This window comes from Apus apus, chromosome 13 (assembly GCF_020740795.1).
Source record: "Apus apus isolate bApuApu2 chromosome 13, bApuApu2.pri.cur, whole genome shotgun sequence".
In the NCBI taxonomy this organism is placed as follows: Eukaryota; Metazoa; Chordata; class Aves; order Apodiformes; family Apodidae; genus Apus; species Apus apus.
In genome coordinates this window covers 5,036,727-5,052,758 of record NC_067294.1, presented here as the reverse complement: position 1 = coordinate 5,052,758, position 16,032 = coordinate 5,036,727, and the positions used below count along the sequence as shown (strand labels likewise).

General features: G+C 42.1%; 1 protein-coding gene across 1 annotated transcript in view; it reads left to right on the top strand.

The window, feature by feature from the left end:
• Positions 1-16,032, top strand: part of ADAMTS2 (ADAM metallopeptidase with thrombospondin type 1 motif 2) — a 177,592-nt gene that overhangs the window by 137,950 nt on the left and 23,610 nt on the right. Inside the window, exons 6-12 of the mRNA XM_051631361.1 lie at positions 719-875; positions 1,759-1,864; positions 3,521-3,664; positions 5,533-5,665; positions 7,136-7,249; positions 13,683-13,828; positions 15,252-15,427. Coding sequence (XP_051487321.1) covers positions 719-875; positions 1,759-1,864; positions 3,521-3,664; positions 5,533-5,665; positions 7,136-7,249; positions 13,683-13,828; positions 15,252-15,427 — 976 coding nt within the window. The remainder of the gene's footprint in view (positions 1-718; positions 876-1,758; positions 1,865-3,520; positions 3,665-5,532; positions 5,666-7,135; positions 7,250-13,682; positions 13,829-15,251; positions 15,428-16,032) is intronic.

Here is a 16,032-nt window from a genome sequence, read left to right as displayed (position 1 = left end):
GGAAAATGGCACAGTGGGAAGTTAGATCTGCTGCCTTCTGAACAATCCTCAGATACGGAATGAGTTAATAACGATTTACTTCAAAAGACAGTCATTGGGAAAGTCCATTTCTGAAAATACACATCTGAAAAAAAGAACACTTAGTTTTTACACATAACGGAACATCCAGTAGTGTTCAAAGGTCTTACTAAACAGCCCTGACAGCTCAGGTTCTTGACAAAAGAACCAGGGCTGGGTGCTGACCTGCTGTTGCTGCCGTTTGCTTCCCTGAGCCATGAGGCATCACCCTTCCCATGCTGGGTCAGTCTCCACTGGCCAACAGGGGCACTGACTCCATCAGAAACTATAACCAGGTGGGAAGGGAATGGTACAAGCTGGTGCCAGGGTGGCATAGAAATAACACCACACAGGGCACAACACAGTGTCAGTTTTGTCCTTAAAATACCCATCTCTTTCTCCTCTTATATATTTTTATTTTTCTTTTGTTATACCTCAGACCTCATTAACTGTGGAAATCACATTCAATCAAACCATAAACTTTAGCTGTTTTCTTGATCTAGTAAAATTTGTTTCTGAAGTATAATTGTCTCTTTATTAAGAACAGACTTTTAATGGAAATGGGATGTTTAGTCAAGTGCCTGAACAAGTTGGGAAACAGAATTGCCCAAGCCTCTAATAAGTAACTATTGGTGTCTGTTTTTTTCCTGGGCACGTGCAGTCCATGAGTCTGATAGAGATTGGGAATCCTTCCCAAAGTCTGGAAAACGTGTGTCGCTGGGCCTACCTGCAGCAGAAGCCTGACACTGGGCATGCAGAATATCACGACCATGCCATCTTTCTCACCAGACAGGATTTTGGTCCGTCTGGCATGCAAGGTAAGATGTTCATCAGGTTTTGCTTTGTAAACATCAAGACTTCTGAGCAGCATTTCTGTTTATCACTTAGCAAGGCTAGTTATGAAGAGTTTAATTGGGTATCTTTTCCTCAGTTTTGGTCAAGATTCTTTCCCCAAGACCTCTGCATACTGCCATTTTAAATTGTAACTGTTTTATTTAATATTTTGTCCTTTCTTACTGGTGGGATTATTTATTGAATCATTTTTTTTGCTCTTGCTGAATCCCAGGAAACGGGTGCCCTATCTAAACAGTCCTGAAAATGCCCAAAGATTAAAAGATAGATTTTGTGTTTAGAAAGTCTCCAAAGCTGTTGCTGGGTTCCAGCAGGACTGCCCAGAAAGATTGTTACAGAGAGGTCTGGAACAGCAAAGCCAAGTGCTGGGTCCACTTCTTCCTTTTTTCACGGCTCTGCCTCCTGTGAGCTCAGATTTGTTCACAGGAGGGCATCAGTCTTGAAGCTTTCCTGTTCCTTTTAGGTTGGCCAGATCTGCTGCCAGCACAAGGCTGGGGCTTTCCTCATGTGTTCCCTGAGGGCTGGAGCTGCACAGAGCTCCTTGTGAGCTGTGACACAGCAACCTCTGGTATCCTTTCCCCCACTTGCCTCATGCCCTTGGAGAAGGCAATTGCAGGATGGTCCTAGGGGTGACAACAGTTTTCTTGGTGAGCCAGAAATATAGTTTTAAGCTGTTCAACAGGCTGCTCTCATCTGTTTTGTAGATGAGGGAGCATATTTTAAGACGTTCAGGTCTCTCGAGAGGACCGCTTAAGCTACGTTTGTGTCACAGCAGAAGACAGATGTTTATCCTAGAGCTTCTCACCACATTGCCTTTCCATACTTGTCTGTTTCTGGGGGTTCTCACAGGCTACGCTCCGGTCACTGGGATGTGTCACCCTGTTCGAAGCTGCACTCTCAACCACGAAGATGGGTTTTCATCTGCGTTTGTGGTGGCTCATGAAACTGGACATGTGTGAGTAGATCTGTGGACATCCTGTGACCTACCTTATAATGACATTATCCATGACATTGTAAAAATTATGTTAAGAATAAAAAAGATAACAAATAATATGTTATGAAACAATATTGGGGGTTACCCCTGGCTTCAGTTCTCAGGTCTCTCAAGGTTGTTGTTTTTTTTATAGTCTTCAATAAGCTTTATGTTTTAGTATTTTCAAATCAAAAAAGCAACTAGTAACAAAATACTTTCCAGGGCTGCTGTAAGACTAGGTTGAATTATGCATTTTAGTCTCCTGGTGGGTATGGGAAGTGCTTATAATGATGAAATATGCATTCATTGAGTCAGCACAATACGTGGTTCTTGGAAACAATCCATATTAAAGAAGCACATCATCTGCATGTGTTACTGCTGGTAAAGGACACAATACTGTAGAGAAAGGAGGTGCCAAGCACTGAGGTTACAACTGTTCTAGATATTTCATATAAAAAGTGCAACTATTTTACTTACTGATGTGCTTAGAACCAGTGACTGGGCAGCACTTGTCAGAGCTTTGGTTTCTCCCAGAGCGTTTTAGCTTCCCTGCTTGCAGACAACACCCACTGACTTCCCATTTTCTCTTTGGTAGAACAGCAGTTCCTAAAGGCTTTTTCTGAACAGTTTTGATCTATTCAGTTTTCCCTAAGAAACCCTGCAGGCCCTTTTCTCTTTGCTGGAGCAGAATTCTGAAGGCCTTGAAACAAAAAAATTGCCAAAGTCTATTGAATCTCACAGCAAACGTATCTTAATTAGACAGGGACGTAGAATTGGTACCCAGATGGTATTTGATTCTAGAATTTTTGAAATAGGATTAGAAAGAATACCCAGTGAGCTTTAAAAAAGATACCATTGCAGGATGTTTGTAATCTCTCAAATCACATTCAGCCCCAATCTGTTAATTTTGTTTAAGTTACGGACAGATATTGTCCATGTTAGTCAAACAGTGCTCATAGAAAAAATGCAATATAAGATCCTAAAAAAGGGAAGGAGAAAATATATTCATGGTAAAACAAACAAGAAAATTTAGAATATCTGTAACTTGGGGTAATTTTCCAGAAAGCACCCAGAACTTTTCAGTCTGTTTCACGTTTAAACAATGTGCAATTGCTACTGGGCTGTAACAGCAGCCAGTCTAAGCTGGCATTTTTTGTTTGCTTGTTTGTTTTTCATGCAAAGGACTTGTCTACAATTTCAAATTGCCTACAATTAAGCTAAGGTATGATTTTTAAAAAGCCGGATAAACTCCCACTTAACTCCAGATTGGAGTATGAATAGATGTCTGTTAATACTCCTGGAGAGTGGAAATGGATTCATCTAGCCATAGTAACTCACAAATGTGGGTGTGCACAGAAGTCCAAAGAAGGCATTTTTAGTATGTTTTGGAAGTGGATTAGGCTAATGACATGAAAGTACTGCTAAGGGTCAGTGCTTCTATGTGGGAGCTACTGCAGACTGACTCCTTAGCTTCAGTCTCACCCTTAGTTCTTATGACTTTGCTCATCTGGACAAGGATCAGGTGACTTAAGAACTTTGTTGCAACCAACCACTGGTGACATTTGGGATGTGGGAGCTCTTGGGCACTCAGAGTTCACCTGCCATGTGACGTTGCTGTCTCTCTCCTGTGTGGGGCAGTTTAGGCATGGAGCACGATGGCCAAGGGAACAGGTGTGGGGACGAAGTCCGGCTGGGGAGCATCATGGCCCCCCTGGTCCAAGCCGCCTTCCACCGCTTCCACTGGTCCCGCTGCAGCCAGCAAGAGCTGAATCGATACCTCCAGTGAGTAGCTGTTAAGCAGCCTCCCTCCTTGGATTAGGAAGCATCTAAGAACAATACAGCATCTAGCATTTGTGCTTTCTCCTTTTGTTAGTTACTCCACTGGGGTTGAATCAAACAAATGAAGAATCCTCCCCATCCTATTAGGAACAAGATGTTTTCCCATAAATTGCAAGTAATAATGCAAGTTCTCAGGTAGTTTGATTTCAAACCATTGAAAATTGTTCTCATTTCATTTACTCCTATTCAATTCCTGGACACTGATAGTATGTATGCTGTCCTCTCAGGAGTTATGAGAAGATACTATCACTTATCTCATTGCTAACTTTCCTCCCTCCCTAATTTGACTTCTAGCTGGAGGACCATCTTACAGTCACCAAATTTGGCTTCAAGGGCCATTTGTTGCTTATAATACCTGCCAGTGATAAGATGGTGCTGCCTGAAGAGGAAATTCTGTCCTTTAAGTGCTCAGGGCTTTTCTTGACTTGAATAGATAAAGAAAGAACATGGTTCTACAATTAATTCTTCAGTTGATACTTTTCGTTTAAGTACCCTAAATGCAAAAACTATTTAACCAGCTACCTCCCTGTCCCTTGTCATCCCTTTGAACCCGATACTTTGGGCTTGAGACCTGGGCAGGGGACCCCTGATAAACTGATGTTTATGACCATGTTTTTTGCTCCTTATAGAAAATCAATTTTCCCCTTGTTGTTATGTACAAGTTGTACAGGAAAAGATGGGGAAACTACTAGGATACCCAGGGAAAACTGAAAATAAGGAGGGAAAACTGCAGCAAAATACATTAAGTAAATGAGAGTCAGTCTTTTTGTCAATATTTCTATTATCTTAGATGTGTAAGGTATGGCAGTAAGGAATTAAAATGTTGTGAGGGAAGAGTGATTTTTTCAGTTAGCAAGCTCCTTTATAGCTTTAGCCATTAAAGAAAATCATATGGCCTGGAGGGCTGCTTTACATTCTTTTAAGTACAACTACTTAAAAGTATCTTATAACAAAGCAGAACGATGGTTTGCTTTGAAGTAAATGTAACCTCAAAATTCTGCTTTCAACTATTAGTATCTTCAAGGCAACCTGAATGTTTGCCAGAATAGACTCATGTGTGATGTTCTCATGTCTATTCAATAACTCTGAGATATTTCAGAGATACTGTCAACCATGTTGGTCATAAGAATTAACCAATTATTAGACTGTGTTAATAATTGTTATATATCCTCTGTCCACCATGTGAGAGTCAGATGTGGTTCCAGTATGTTACAGGCTGTCCTCACTCTTCAGGAGTAAAGGAGAAATTCATCACACAGAAAGCTTTGTACAAATTATGGATGGAGCTGAGAGCAGAAAGAGAGAGGGAACAAACCTAAGGGTTTCATGCAGGGAGGAAAGCAGAGATACAAGGGTTGCTGCTTCTCAGCAAGGTCACAGGAAGACTGTGAGCTTAGTGGTAATCTCGGATGGTTTCCCTGGCTTCTACTTCTGAAACTTCACTTGAAAGACAGTTGTAGGCAGCAAGAAGTTCCACAAATGGAAAATTAATTAAACTTTCTTTTCTTCTCAGTCTCATGTGGTTTCTTCCTTTGATTCCTTTCACATAGGGAGCCTGGGGACTGATAGGAATTTACCTGGAAGCTAAATGGAAATTACAATGGAAGGGCTTCAGAAAAAATATAGAATCCATTATAGGTGGATAGAACATGAGAGTTAATGTGAGTGTAATTGCAGTATTAACTGCTCCTCACGACCAGCATCTGAGAAGTCATAGGCTCTGTTTTGTTTGGAACAAAAAGGCAATGAAACCACAAGCACTGTGCAAGTCTCCCAGCCCCATCTGTTACTGTAATTTTTGCCTGTTGCAGTTCCTATGATTGTCTGCGTGATGATCCCTTCGAACACGACTGGCCTTCCCTTCCCCAGCTGCCAGGAATTCACTACTCCATGAATGAGCAGTGTCGTTTTGATTTTGGTTTGGGCTACATGATGTGCACAGCTGTGAGTACTTAAGTTTGGCTTCTGCTCTTTCTCCTCCAAGAGTGTTGTAAGTGTCCCTGAAATGTCCTTAATGGAGACAGTGTAGTGAAGCCCACAAGAAAAGACATTGTGCCTGCTTAGCTCTAAGCAAGGAATAACAACTCAATGTGGACAAATATGTTATTTTAAGTATCTCTCTCTGTTATTTTTTTTAAACTAGAGTTACAGAAATAATTACTCTGTAGTTCCATAAATAGCTGTAGAATCAAAGTAAAGCAGTTTGCTGCACTGTTGAGCCTCCTGTTGCTGGCAGCTGGTTACTTTGCTACAAAACTCCTGCCCAGATGGGAAGGAGGTGGATTTGGTGTCACATCTTGTGGTGCTAACACAGGGCAGTATGGTTTTATGATCCAATTTCATGGAAAGTGTGATGCATTTTGATGCCTACTATGAGAAAATAAGCATGTCAGTGAGTAGAGCAGTTTGCAAGGACACTTGATGACATGATTTGCTCTCTTGTACCAGGAACACAAGAGAGAAAGTCTAAATTAATGCAAGACAATATGCAATTCTCAATGGACTGGCCTCAGAAAGCAGTCTTTTCCAGCAGAGCTGTGCCTCCTGCCTCCAGCTTCTCAAGTAGGAAAAAATATTAAATTGAAAGAGATATTTTCAGCTGGTGTGGCAGCTGCTAGCACATAACATTCCTGCTTTGATTCCCACCTGCAGGAATATGTGCTGAGCGGTGTCTCTAGATAATAGGATGAGAACCTTTAAAGCATCATCTGTATTACTGTGTCTTGACACAGTTCCCACTGATGCTGCCTTGGAGAATGTCAGCCAAAGAGAATCTTTTCTTACAGATGTTCTCCAGAACGTGGGAGACAGAGGCTTTCTATTCCTTAGAATAGCCAAAAGCCTCTCCAGTCATCATGTTTTAGTATATTTTGTGGTGGGTGGCTCTCATCTTCTCCTATACAAGCTCTTGTATTGTGTGTAGAATGCTGATTATTCATTGGTTTAGGGTCCTGAGATCAGATTTCCATCCTCTTAAGAAGGTGACTGCAGCACCTGAGCTACAGTGTGAGCAGCTCATTTCCCCTCCCAAGAGTATTCAAGGATGTTTTGTTTTGTTTTCAAAGTGAAACAGCACCGTTTGGAGAAACTGCAGGAAAAGGCAGTGTGTGTCTTTCTGGGGGAACTCGTTGCTCCCTTGCCCAGTCTGCCTTTGGTCCCTGCTGGAAAACTAATTCTGCCCTACCTTATTCCATCAAATGCAGGTGGGATCTCACTTCAGAGCCACATGATTTTGCATGAAAGGTCAGATATGCTCAATCCACAGACACTCCCGTGTTCCTCAGGAATCACTGATAACAGCTGGCACCCTGCAGCTAGGCAAGGAGAAACCCTGCTGGACTGCAAGCTCCTGTTGCAGTTGTCAGGGGGAGCTCTCTTGAACCATTGTCCACTCTGATTTTCCTTGTGTTTCAGTTCCGCACGTTTGACCCCTGCAAGCAGCTGTGGTGTAGCCACCCTGAGAACCCCTACTTCTGCAAAACAAAGAAAGGGCCTCCGCTGGACGGGACCATGTGTGCTTCAGGAAAGGTGAGCTTACCCACGTGCTTGCGTGTGTTCATGTGGAGCTGGGGATGTTCCCTTTAAAGTCAGGGGGAACCAGAAACAAATGTATCTGCAGGACTTGAAGTCTCTTAAGATGTGGGACAGACTCATGAGTGTGAGTAAGGCTGAGCAGGATGAGGTGAGGAGGCAGGGGCCAAGGCTGGTGTCCTCTGCATGGCAGCTCTGTGACCATCAAAACCTGTCCTCATGCTAGTCATGGAAGTATCTGCAGATTGCCCTGTGCTTCTTGGCAAGTCTTTGTGGCAGAACCAAAAATGGGGATAATTTCCATTTGCCTATGACGTATGTGAGGTTGGGGGTTGTGTTTGTCTTGGTGACGTTGTGACACTGGCTGGCTTCCCTGGTGCTGGAGATACAGGGAGATTTGAGATCCTGGAGATGACAGCCAAGCTAAGGCTGCCCCAAGGAGAGGAGGGAGGGATGGATGGATGTGGGAGTTGAGTACCAGCTAGAGAAAGCCAATGTGATGACAGAGAAGGAAGAGAGAAGGCCAGATTTGCAGAGGTGGATTTATTGGCTTGATGAGAGCCAAGGGAGGCCTGAGGAACTGTGGAGGGAAGGCGCCAGGTGGCAAGGGTTCAGACAGCTCCAACCTTCAGCCACCATGCTGGACCTGCTCCAGATCTCAGTGATCCTTCTGCAGAGGTCATGCTGTGCTCATAACAGATCTGAACTCCAAGTCCTTTGAAGTCTTCCAAAAGAGTCTAGCTTCACTGGGCTTTGGATGCAGTGACTGAGGGGGAGAGGAAGATGTCGCTACTTGGAAAGATGTTTTGTGAAACCCAATGGCTGACATCATTTGTGTGATAAATGAACCATAGTAGCAGCTGCTGTTATGGTTCAAAATGTCTTTTCTATGAAAACATAATGTAATGCTAAATTAATTCCCTAGCAAGTCATGCTCTATATAAACCACTCCCTTCTGGTTTTCTCTTTGTTACATTATTCCTGTTATGACAGCTTTGTTTCTTGTTTAAATACATATATGCTTTAATTACAATCCAAAATCTTAGTTTCTTTGGATTCACTTTTCTTTATCTTTATCTTTGCATTAAAAATATTCACAAAACTCCCAGAAAAGTACAGTTCTGTTCCATTTTGTTGCATCACCCTCTTCTCCAAGCCATTCGTTCATATTAGTATTTGAACAGAAATGAGAAGAAAAAAAACAAACTTGTAACCATACAGTTAAGGATCTGTCAGTGCTTCCATTATAAACAGTTTGTCAGGACATTATGCAACTCAGCTGTAAAAATTTTCTCTGGCCTGGAACTTGGGATCCAAGGCTTCAGCAAACTGTGCAGCCAGCCAGGCTCTTTAGTTCAGTGGAGATGCAAGAGAGTATGTGCACATTCTGAAGTTTCAGTAGATGATAGGACTGTGACTGTTGTATTCCCAGAGGGGCTGTCCCAGTTTTTTGATAAATAAATGTATTGCAACCTTCCAGGAGAACCTGAGAAAATGATATAAAATGAAAACCATTTTATTAGATAAAGCTCAGCAGCCTGAGCTAAGTCATTTTTTAAAAATACCTTGAGTTATGAAGGTTACACAACTGACATTGTATATCTGAGTTCCGCATTTGACCAGCATATTTATTAGTTGTTGATGTTTTTCATGAAGACACATCAGGTCAGTCCTTTTCCACCTGTTCCTTTCCATTTAATCCTTGCCTTTAATTTGGCCTTTCATCCATTTGGACAATACCAGAGATTCTTAACTGAAAGGTTGAGGACTGTAAAAATGCACACATTGCCCAAAGCTGGGACTTAGTTGTAGTGTGGCAGCTTCCTTTAAGATCCATCTTCCATGATATTTCATCAGCACATGAGGAAGAGAAAAATAACTTCAAACTTCATCCACTATTTTCTTTGGAACGATGTCAGAAAAGAAAAGAACACAAACATAAGCAATTAAAGATGTTGATTCAAAAAGATCCATTTGTTTCCCACTTTAGAGACCTGCAGTTTTCATAATTTCATACCACTAATTCCCAGGGCCTGTTTTAAGCTCAAACCCATCCCAACACTGCTGATGTGTCAAAGAAACATCCTGGCTCTGCAGCAGCTGAGGGGACCAGATGCCAGAAATGGAAGCGATGTTTGGGAGACGAACCTGGTGGATGGTGTGTAGATCTTCTCGCCTAAGCCTGGTGTCCAGATAACTGCTAACTGGACTCCTCACTTTCCCAAGCTTAGCAGATGCTGTTGAGGAGAATCCAGTCCAGCTGCCTCTGTACTAACTGGTGATCAAGGGGCAGGAACCCCTATGGGAGACATGAGATCTGTGGCACATTTTCAGCAAGCACCTGGAGAGGGGCTGTGTCTCTGCACCCCCAGGCCGTGCCTGGGACCCACGCTCTGACCCTCAGAAACAGAAGGAAGATGAAACTTCCCAATGCTGTCTATGTGTATGTACATACATATAGATGTATATTTAAGTAAATATATGTAAGCTCTTCTGTGCCTGTGGTTATTTGGAATAAGTTGCCAAAATGATGAGGTTCTGCGATTTCAAACACTTTTTAGTAAGTTTCCTTGTGCAAATGGAGTCATTGAGCAACCATTATATTAATTGGCAGTAAACTAATCATTTGCTGGGTTTAGGGATAGAAAAATAAAATATACTCTTGGAGCTTCCCAGCCAGAGAAGGAAACTACCCTTTTTATAGAATCCTAAAGGAAACAGAGTATTTTATATTGCTCCCAGCCTGATTTTTTTTTTTAACTACTTTGAGGTTTCAGTTCAAGAGGGAAGATTCTGTCAATTTTGTAAGCTTCAGTGATGCAGCAACTTGCAATTACTTCTGTGTCTGACTGGTCACATTAACTTCCATAAAATAACTCCAGTGTGTAAAGTTAAGTGCATGGAGGGTCAGAGTCTTACTGTGAAGTCAAAGACACGCCATAAATTGCTACAGTAAACCATGCAGATGAGGCACAACTGTGCAAAGCTTAACTCTGCCTAACATTTTGTGGATTAAAAAACCCATATGCTTTCAGCTGATAATTTATTTACTTGTATGCAATTCTGTCAGCTCCACCATTAGCCTCAGGCTTCTGAAGTCAGGCAAACTTCAGAAATGTATCATCGGTTTGGGTTGATCCATTTTTTAAATGATTCCTCTTCTGGGGAGACATTAATATCAGCTGAAGTAGCTAACTGCTCTCCACAGGATAGAAATAAAACTCTAAGTCGTTCATGCAAGGCAATCACTTGTTCAAGTCCATCTGCTTACTGCAGTGTCTGACACAAAGGTTTGCACCACCTGAGTCTCCTTTCTTCCATTTTTTTGGAGAGAGGGACAAGCCTGCTACCTGCCCTGCCAGTTGAGCTGATGTTGCTCTTGGATTTGGCTCATGTGCCAAGGATCCAGCCCAGACCTAGCAGATCTCTTTGCTTGCTTTGTGCTAATGAGACGATCTGAGGCAAACTTGGAATGATTTTTTTAGCCTGTCAGGAAAGGAAGGGAATGATTAAATATTGAAATAAATAGATATTATTTAGAAGAAAAATGGACCAAAAAAAAAGGTTTCTGAAAACACTAATGTGTGCTCAAAGCAGTCCAGATAATTTCCCACTGAGAAAGCTGACCTCAGCTTCTCTGGGAGACAGGAGACAGATGGGTAAGTCTATGCTGTGTTAGTCACCACAGAAACAGTGAGAATACTTGATTCTCCACTGAAGAAACTTTTACTGGCTCACAGTACACTGGAGTGTTAGAGCTTTCAGTTTATCCCTTGCAACTAATTATTCTCAAACAGATGGAGCAGAATGAGCCAGCCTGTGTGTGATGGGAAATACAAATAAATAAGTAACTCTCTCCTGATGTGATCTCAGGAGAGCGAGGAGAGCTGAGGCCACCGGCTGTGATGCAGTATGAGAGGTTACCTGGCAGGTAACTGGGGTGTCAATCGAGGAGATAAGAAAATGGCCACTTACTGCTCAATATAAGCCAGGCAGAGATACCCACAGAAGAGCTGCAAGTCTTTTCTTGAAAAATTAACTTGCATATGCATTAAGCCCACAGGAGCACACTGGCTCGTTTTTTGGCATCTGTAGCAGTTGTTTCAAAGAACTGCTGAAAACAGCAGTGGAATGTTTTACTGCAAGAGATTTAAGCTTCCTCTCCTGGAAATTGCACTTGTTTTGGACTGTCCTGTTTGCCAGAAAAACAGACGAGGCTGCAAGAAGTCATCTTGTCTTCCTCTAAGAAAACAATTTGCATTTACCCAGGATTGCTGTATTTTTTTTTTCATGCAAAAAATACACTGTTTTAATATGCTCCACTCTTTAAATGAACCCCCCTGTTTATGAAGGAAATAGTGCTTGAAATTGGCTCTTTTCCACCTCATATGTGGTTGATGTAGTAGCAATGGAAAGAGTTGGCTCTAGCTTCTGTTATTACACAGAGATAGCTTCATCTCTGGTTTTACCTCCTCATACATTTTCTTGCATGGGTCTGCACAGAGATTCAGTTGTGAATAATTTTGTTTTCTGCAGCCTCCTTTCTTTTAATCCATAAACAAAAAGGCAGAGCTGGGAATGACTCATTCTACACAAATGCTTGTCTCCTTGTGGCTCTGCCTCAGCTTCCCAACAATCACTGGGTGACCAGCTTCTCCAGTAAAACTCAGTGCTGCTCTTTCCTTTACTCAGCAAAGTCAATAACACTTTTTCCATGTTGGCTTTCCCGTTCAGGGACCAGTCGCAGTGTCAAATAGCTGGTTTATTAGTGATTGTTGCAAACCCACGTCCCCCTGCTCCTGGCTAAAACAGGGAAAAGAGATTGGAAAACTCAACATCACGTCTCTCCTTCTCCACTGTGGAGTCCAAACGCTGGATCCTGGGTCATCACATAATGAACATAAGCTACGTGGCTCTCAAAATGGATTCAGTGATTGCTGTGGAACTTACACCTGAGGGATGTAGAACCCTGATAAAGGAGTGTTTAAGCAAAAAACGGATCAGGAGCTGTCACATCTCATCTACTTCCAAGCTCAGCTGAAATTTGTATTGACAAGCTGATACATTGCCAGCTTCCCCTGCACCTCTGAATGGTCCCATTGCTACACGGTACCCGACTGCTCAGACTGTTCATTCAAACAAACCCCTCTGAAGCCATAAGTAAACAGTCCCTGAAGGGTACAGTGCTGAGCTTCAAAGCTGAAGAAAGCAAAGGATGTATCAGCATTGTGCATTTATTTCATGCTTTGCTGAATTATCTTTTGTTCTGTCAAACAGCTAAGAAAAATCTCCCTGTTACAGCTACGGACCAGGATCGCTTTAATTGGCTTTGTGGCCACTCATCTATTTTATAGATTTTTACTTTGAATATTTGAAATCATGAGAAAGAAAAAATAGTTAAAATCTAATTTCTGCTCTCTTTTATACTCCTTGTCCAACCAAATCAGCACCAACACAAATTATATTAATAAAGAACCAGTGATTAGCGAATCGGTAAACTGTGTCTTCTCAGCATTTTACTAATTATTCTCTCTTTAAATTCAGCATTATTAATGATTATAATCACTTTTAAATTTGTCTTCCAGATCACTAATCACTCTATGCTTAAGAACCCTCTCCTGTTATATATCTTCTGATTTGTTTTTGCTGGCAGGATGCATTTAGCCATATGCTCGGCTTGTGCCGCCTGCCAAATTCCTGCATTCCAGGGCTTGTTAAGCTGTGTAAAATGTTGTTGTTGACTTGAATGTTAAGGAAAGTAAGTGACTGATTGCACTTGCTGCTACAGCCATCTGTGTGCCTGAGCCAGAACTCTTATCCCGACAGTAACTGGTAACGCAGACAAACTGCGAGAGTCTAAGGCAGAGTCACTTCTTGGAATGTTTTCCAGCACCCGCTCTTCATCAGTAGAAATAGCACCAGGCAGGGCCAGAATCTGTGGTTCTTGAGAAGAATTCATCCTGACTTCAGCTAAGAAAAAGGTTCCTTGCTTAAGGACTGAAGGAATTGGTGGAAAGACATTGATGGGTTTCTTTAATGAGAGGAGACAGTAGAGGGTGTTGGTACTGGAGCTGTGAAGGCTGTTTAAAACATGCGTAAATGCTTTGGAGAACACAGTAAATTGTGCATTTCAACCTCTGTAGACTGCATTAAAAATCAGGTAGAAGACAAGAGAAGGCCTAGGAGGGCATGATGAATTGTACAGAAGTGGGAGTGCCCAGGGCTGCTCTCTGGGATGTTGGTCAGTTTTACAATGAGATCTCGAGAAAGCCTGCAAGAGTTCTTCATCTAATAGCAACAAAGTTCAAATTATGAGCTGGCTTTCATGCCACTTTGCTGACCACATTTAGTGCAGGCCCGTTGTACCTCGGCTTCTTGTATGATACAATTTATTAATCCAGTCGTTTTGACATCTGATTTTCTGTTTCAGCATTGCTTCAAAGGTCACTGCATCTGGCTGACTCCAGACATCCTGAAGCAGGATGGTCACTGGGGGGCATGGAGTAAGTTTGGCTCCTGTTCTCGCACCTGCGGCACCGGGGTGAAGTACAGGACGCGGCAGTGCGACAACCCCCAGTAAGTGCGTGGGCAGTCCTGCTTCTCTGAGGTGGAGCCAGTGAGTGGTGACAATCCTTGGTAAACTGCTGGTGCAGAAATGCAGGAAAGGATGCTGAGTGGCACCTGGTAAATCTGACCTATGCTGGATGTTGTCAGAAATTCTACTTGTGGCCCTTAGCAAGTCATGAATCATCATTATTTCTCAGTCTGTCCATCTATTAAGCTGGTCATGCAGTTACAAGAATCTTGAAAGTGCTATTACCCTGGTGCATAAAGCATAAATAAAAGTTTAGGGCCCTATTTAGATCCTGGTTTAGTATGTGAGTATATACTGGCAATGGTTTCCTGGATTTTTTTTTTTAAATTCATATACCTTTTAAAATTTTTATTTTAATCTATCTTTTTTGAATAGTTCAGCAAGAAGGCCTTAAAATATTTTCAAACTGTTTTCATTCCAAGCTGGAACAAAACTGAGACCAGAACCTGGCCCAAGTTAATTTTAATAGTATTGTTTTGCTTTGGTAACTTCAACATGGCTCCTCTAGATAATGTAGAATGACTTAAATTCAGTAAGACTGGAAGTATAATTTATTTAATATAGATAGGTATGTGCAAATGATATAAAATGTATAATTATTGCTATCTTATTGTGATATCATAAAATGTCAAGATCCTAAAATCAAGAACTGAAACAACAGGCAAAATTAAATTATTTTACCAGACAAAATATTTTTAACATTGACTTTCTCAGTTTCTGATGGTGAAGAGATTGAACTTGACTAGTGTTAAAACTCATCATTGATTTAAAAAATAACATCAAGTTTTATGAAGCAGCATTTTGTGATGGAAATTTTTGTGTTAAGAAATAGATTTACCAGTTCTAATTTCAACCTTCATTATATTTGCAACATGAAAGTCACCTGTATAATTGTGAGCACAGTTTTAGTTGTAAAATCCATTTTCATGCAGGAAAAGCCTAAAGTACTCTTTAAAATGTTTTCTGTGTTCCTGGAAGAGGGTGCAAACCCAGCTGCAACTCCTGAGCTCTGTGTTGCCAGATCTAACAGGGATCTGCTGCTCATCTGCCAGGGGATGCAGCATGGAGCTGATTCTGGATTTGCTGCTGGCTTAGGGGTGGATGTGAATGAGTCTCTTCATCTGCTCATGCTTTACTTTCCTGGGATGCAGCAAGAAAACGGCTTTTCTTGCCTTGGTCAAGTGGTTTGAGGCTTTTCTTGCAGAAATTGCTTTTTAAGAGCTGAATAATGACGGTGGGTTTTTAAAGGAAATTTGTATTTCCCGTATCAAAAACACATCACTGGCTTCACCAAGTGCCTACTGACATGACTGGGAGTTACATTGCTCCTCAAAGGATTATTTGGTAGAGGCTGGATTTGTACATGAGTGGCAAAACTCACCGTGGCTTCCTCTGGCCCTGCAGTCCTGCCAACGGAGGCCGCACGTGCGTGGGGCCGAGCTACGAGTTCCAGCTGTGCAACACCCAGGACTGCCCCAAGGACATGGAGGATTTCAGAGAGGAGCAGTGTCGGCAGTGGGATCCTTACTTCGAGTACCAGAACACGAAACACCACTGGCTCCCCTATGAACATGCTGATGGTGAGAGGTCCCTTGCTCCTGGGGAGAGTAAAATCAGTTGCAAACATGAGTAGAAGTCACATAAGGGGAAGGAAAACTATTTCTGGGGAAATCATTCCTCAGGAATCTGTTAGGAGTTGTTTGGAGCAAACAGGGTAACAAAAGCTGCTTGGAATACAAAATAACTCAGGGTAATTAAAATAAGGCATCTCCCAAGGAGAGCTGCAGAAGGACCTTTGGCACTAAGTAACAGAATGCAGTGTAAATGAAGCATGGTGTTGATAAATGTCATTAATTGATGTGGGGTTAAAAATATTGTGTATGGGTCTGTATACAAGGTGGGCTTGGACAGGAAAGGTGTGAGTGCTGGGAATAGCTTTAGAAAAACATCCCTCCAGTGGCTGTCAGGAGAGGGATGGAGAGCAGTGGAACATGTTGCCCAGGGAAGTTGTGGATGCCCATCCCTGGAAGTGTTCAGGGTCAGATTGGACAGGATTTTGGACAACCTGATCTAGAGGGAGGTGTCCCTGTCCATGCAGGGGGGGTTGGAACTAGGTGATCTTTAAGGTCCCTTCCAACCCAAACCAGTCTGTGATTCTGTGCTCTGCCTCTGTATTCCTGTGTGA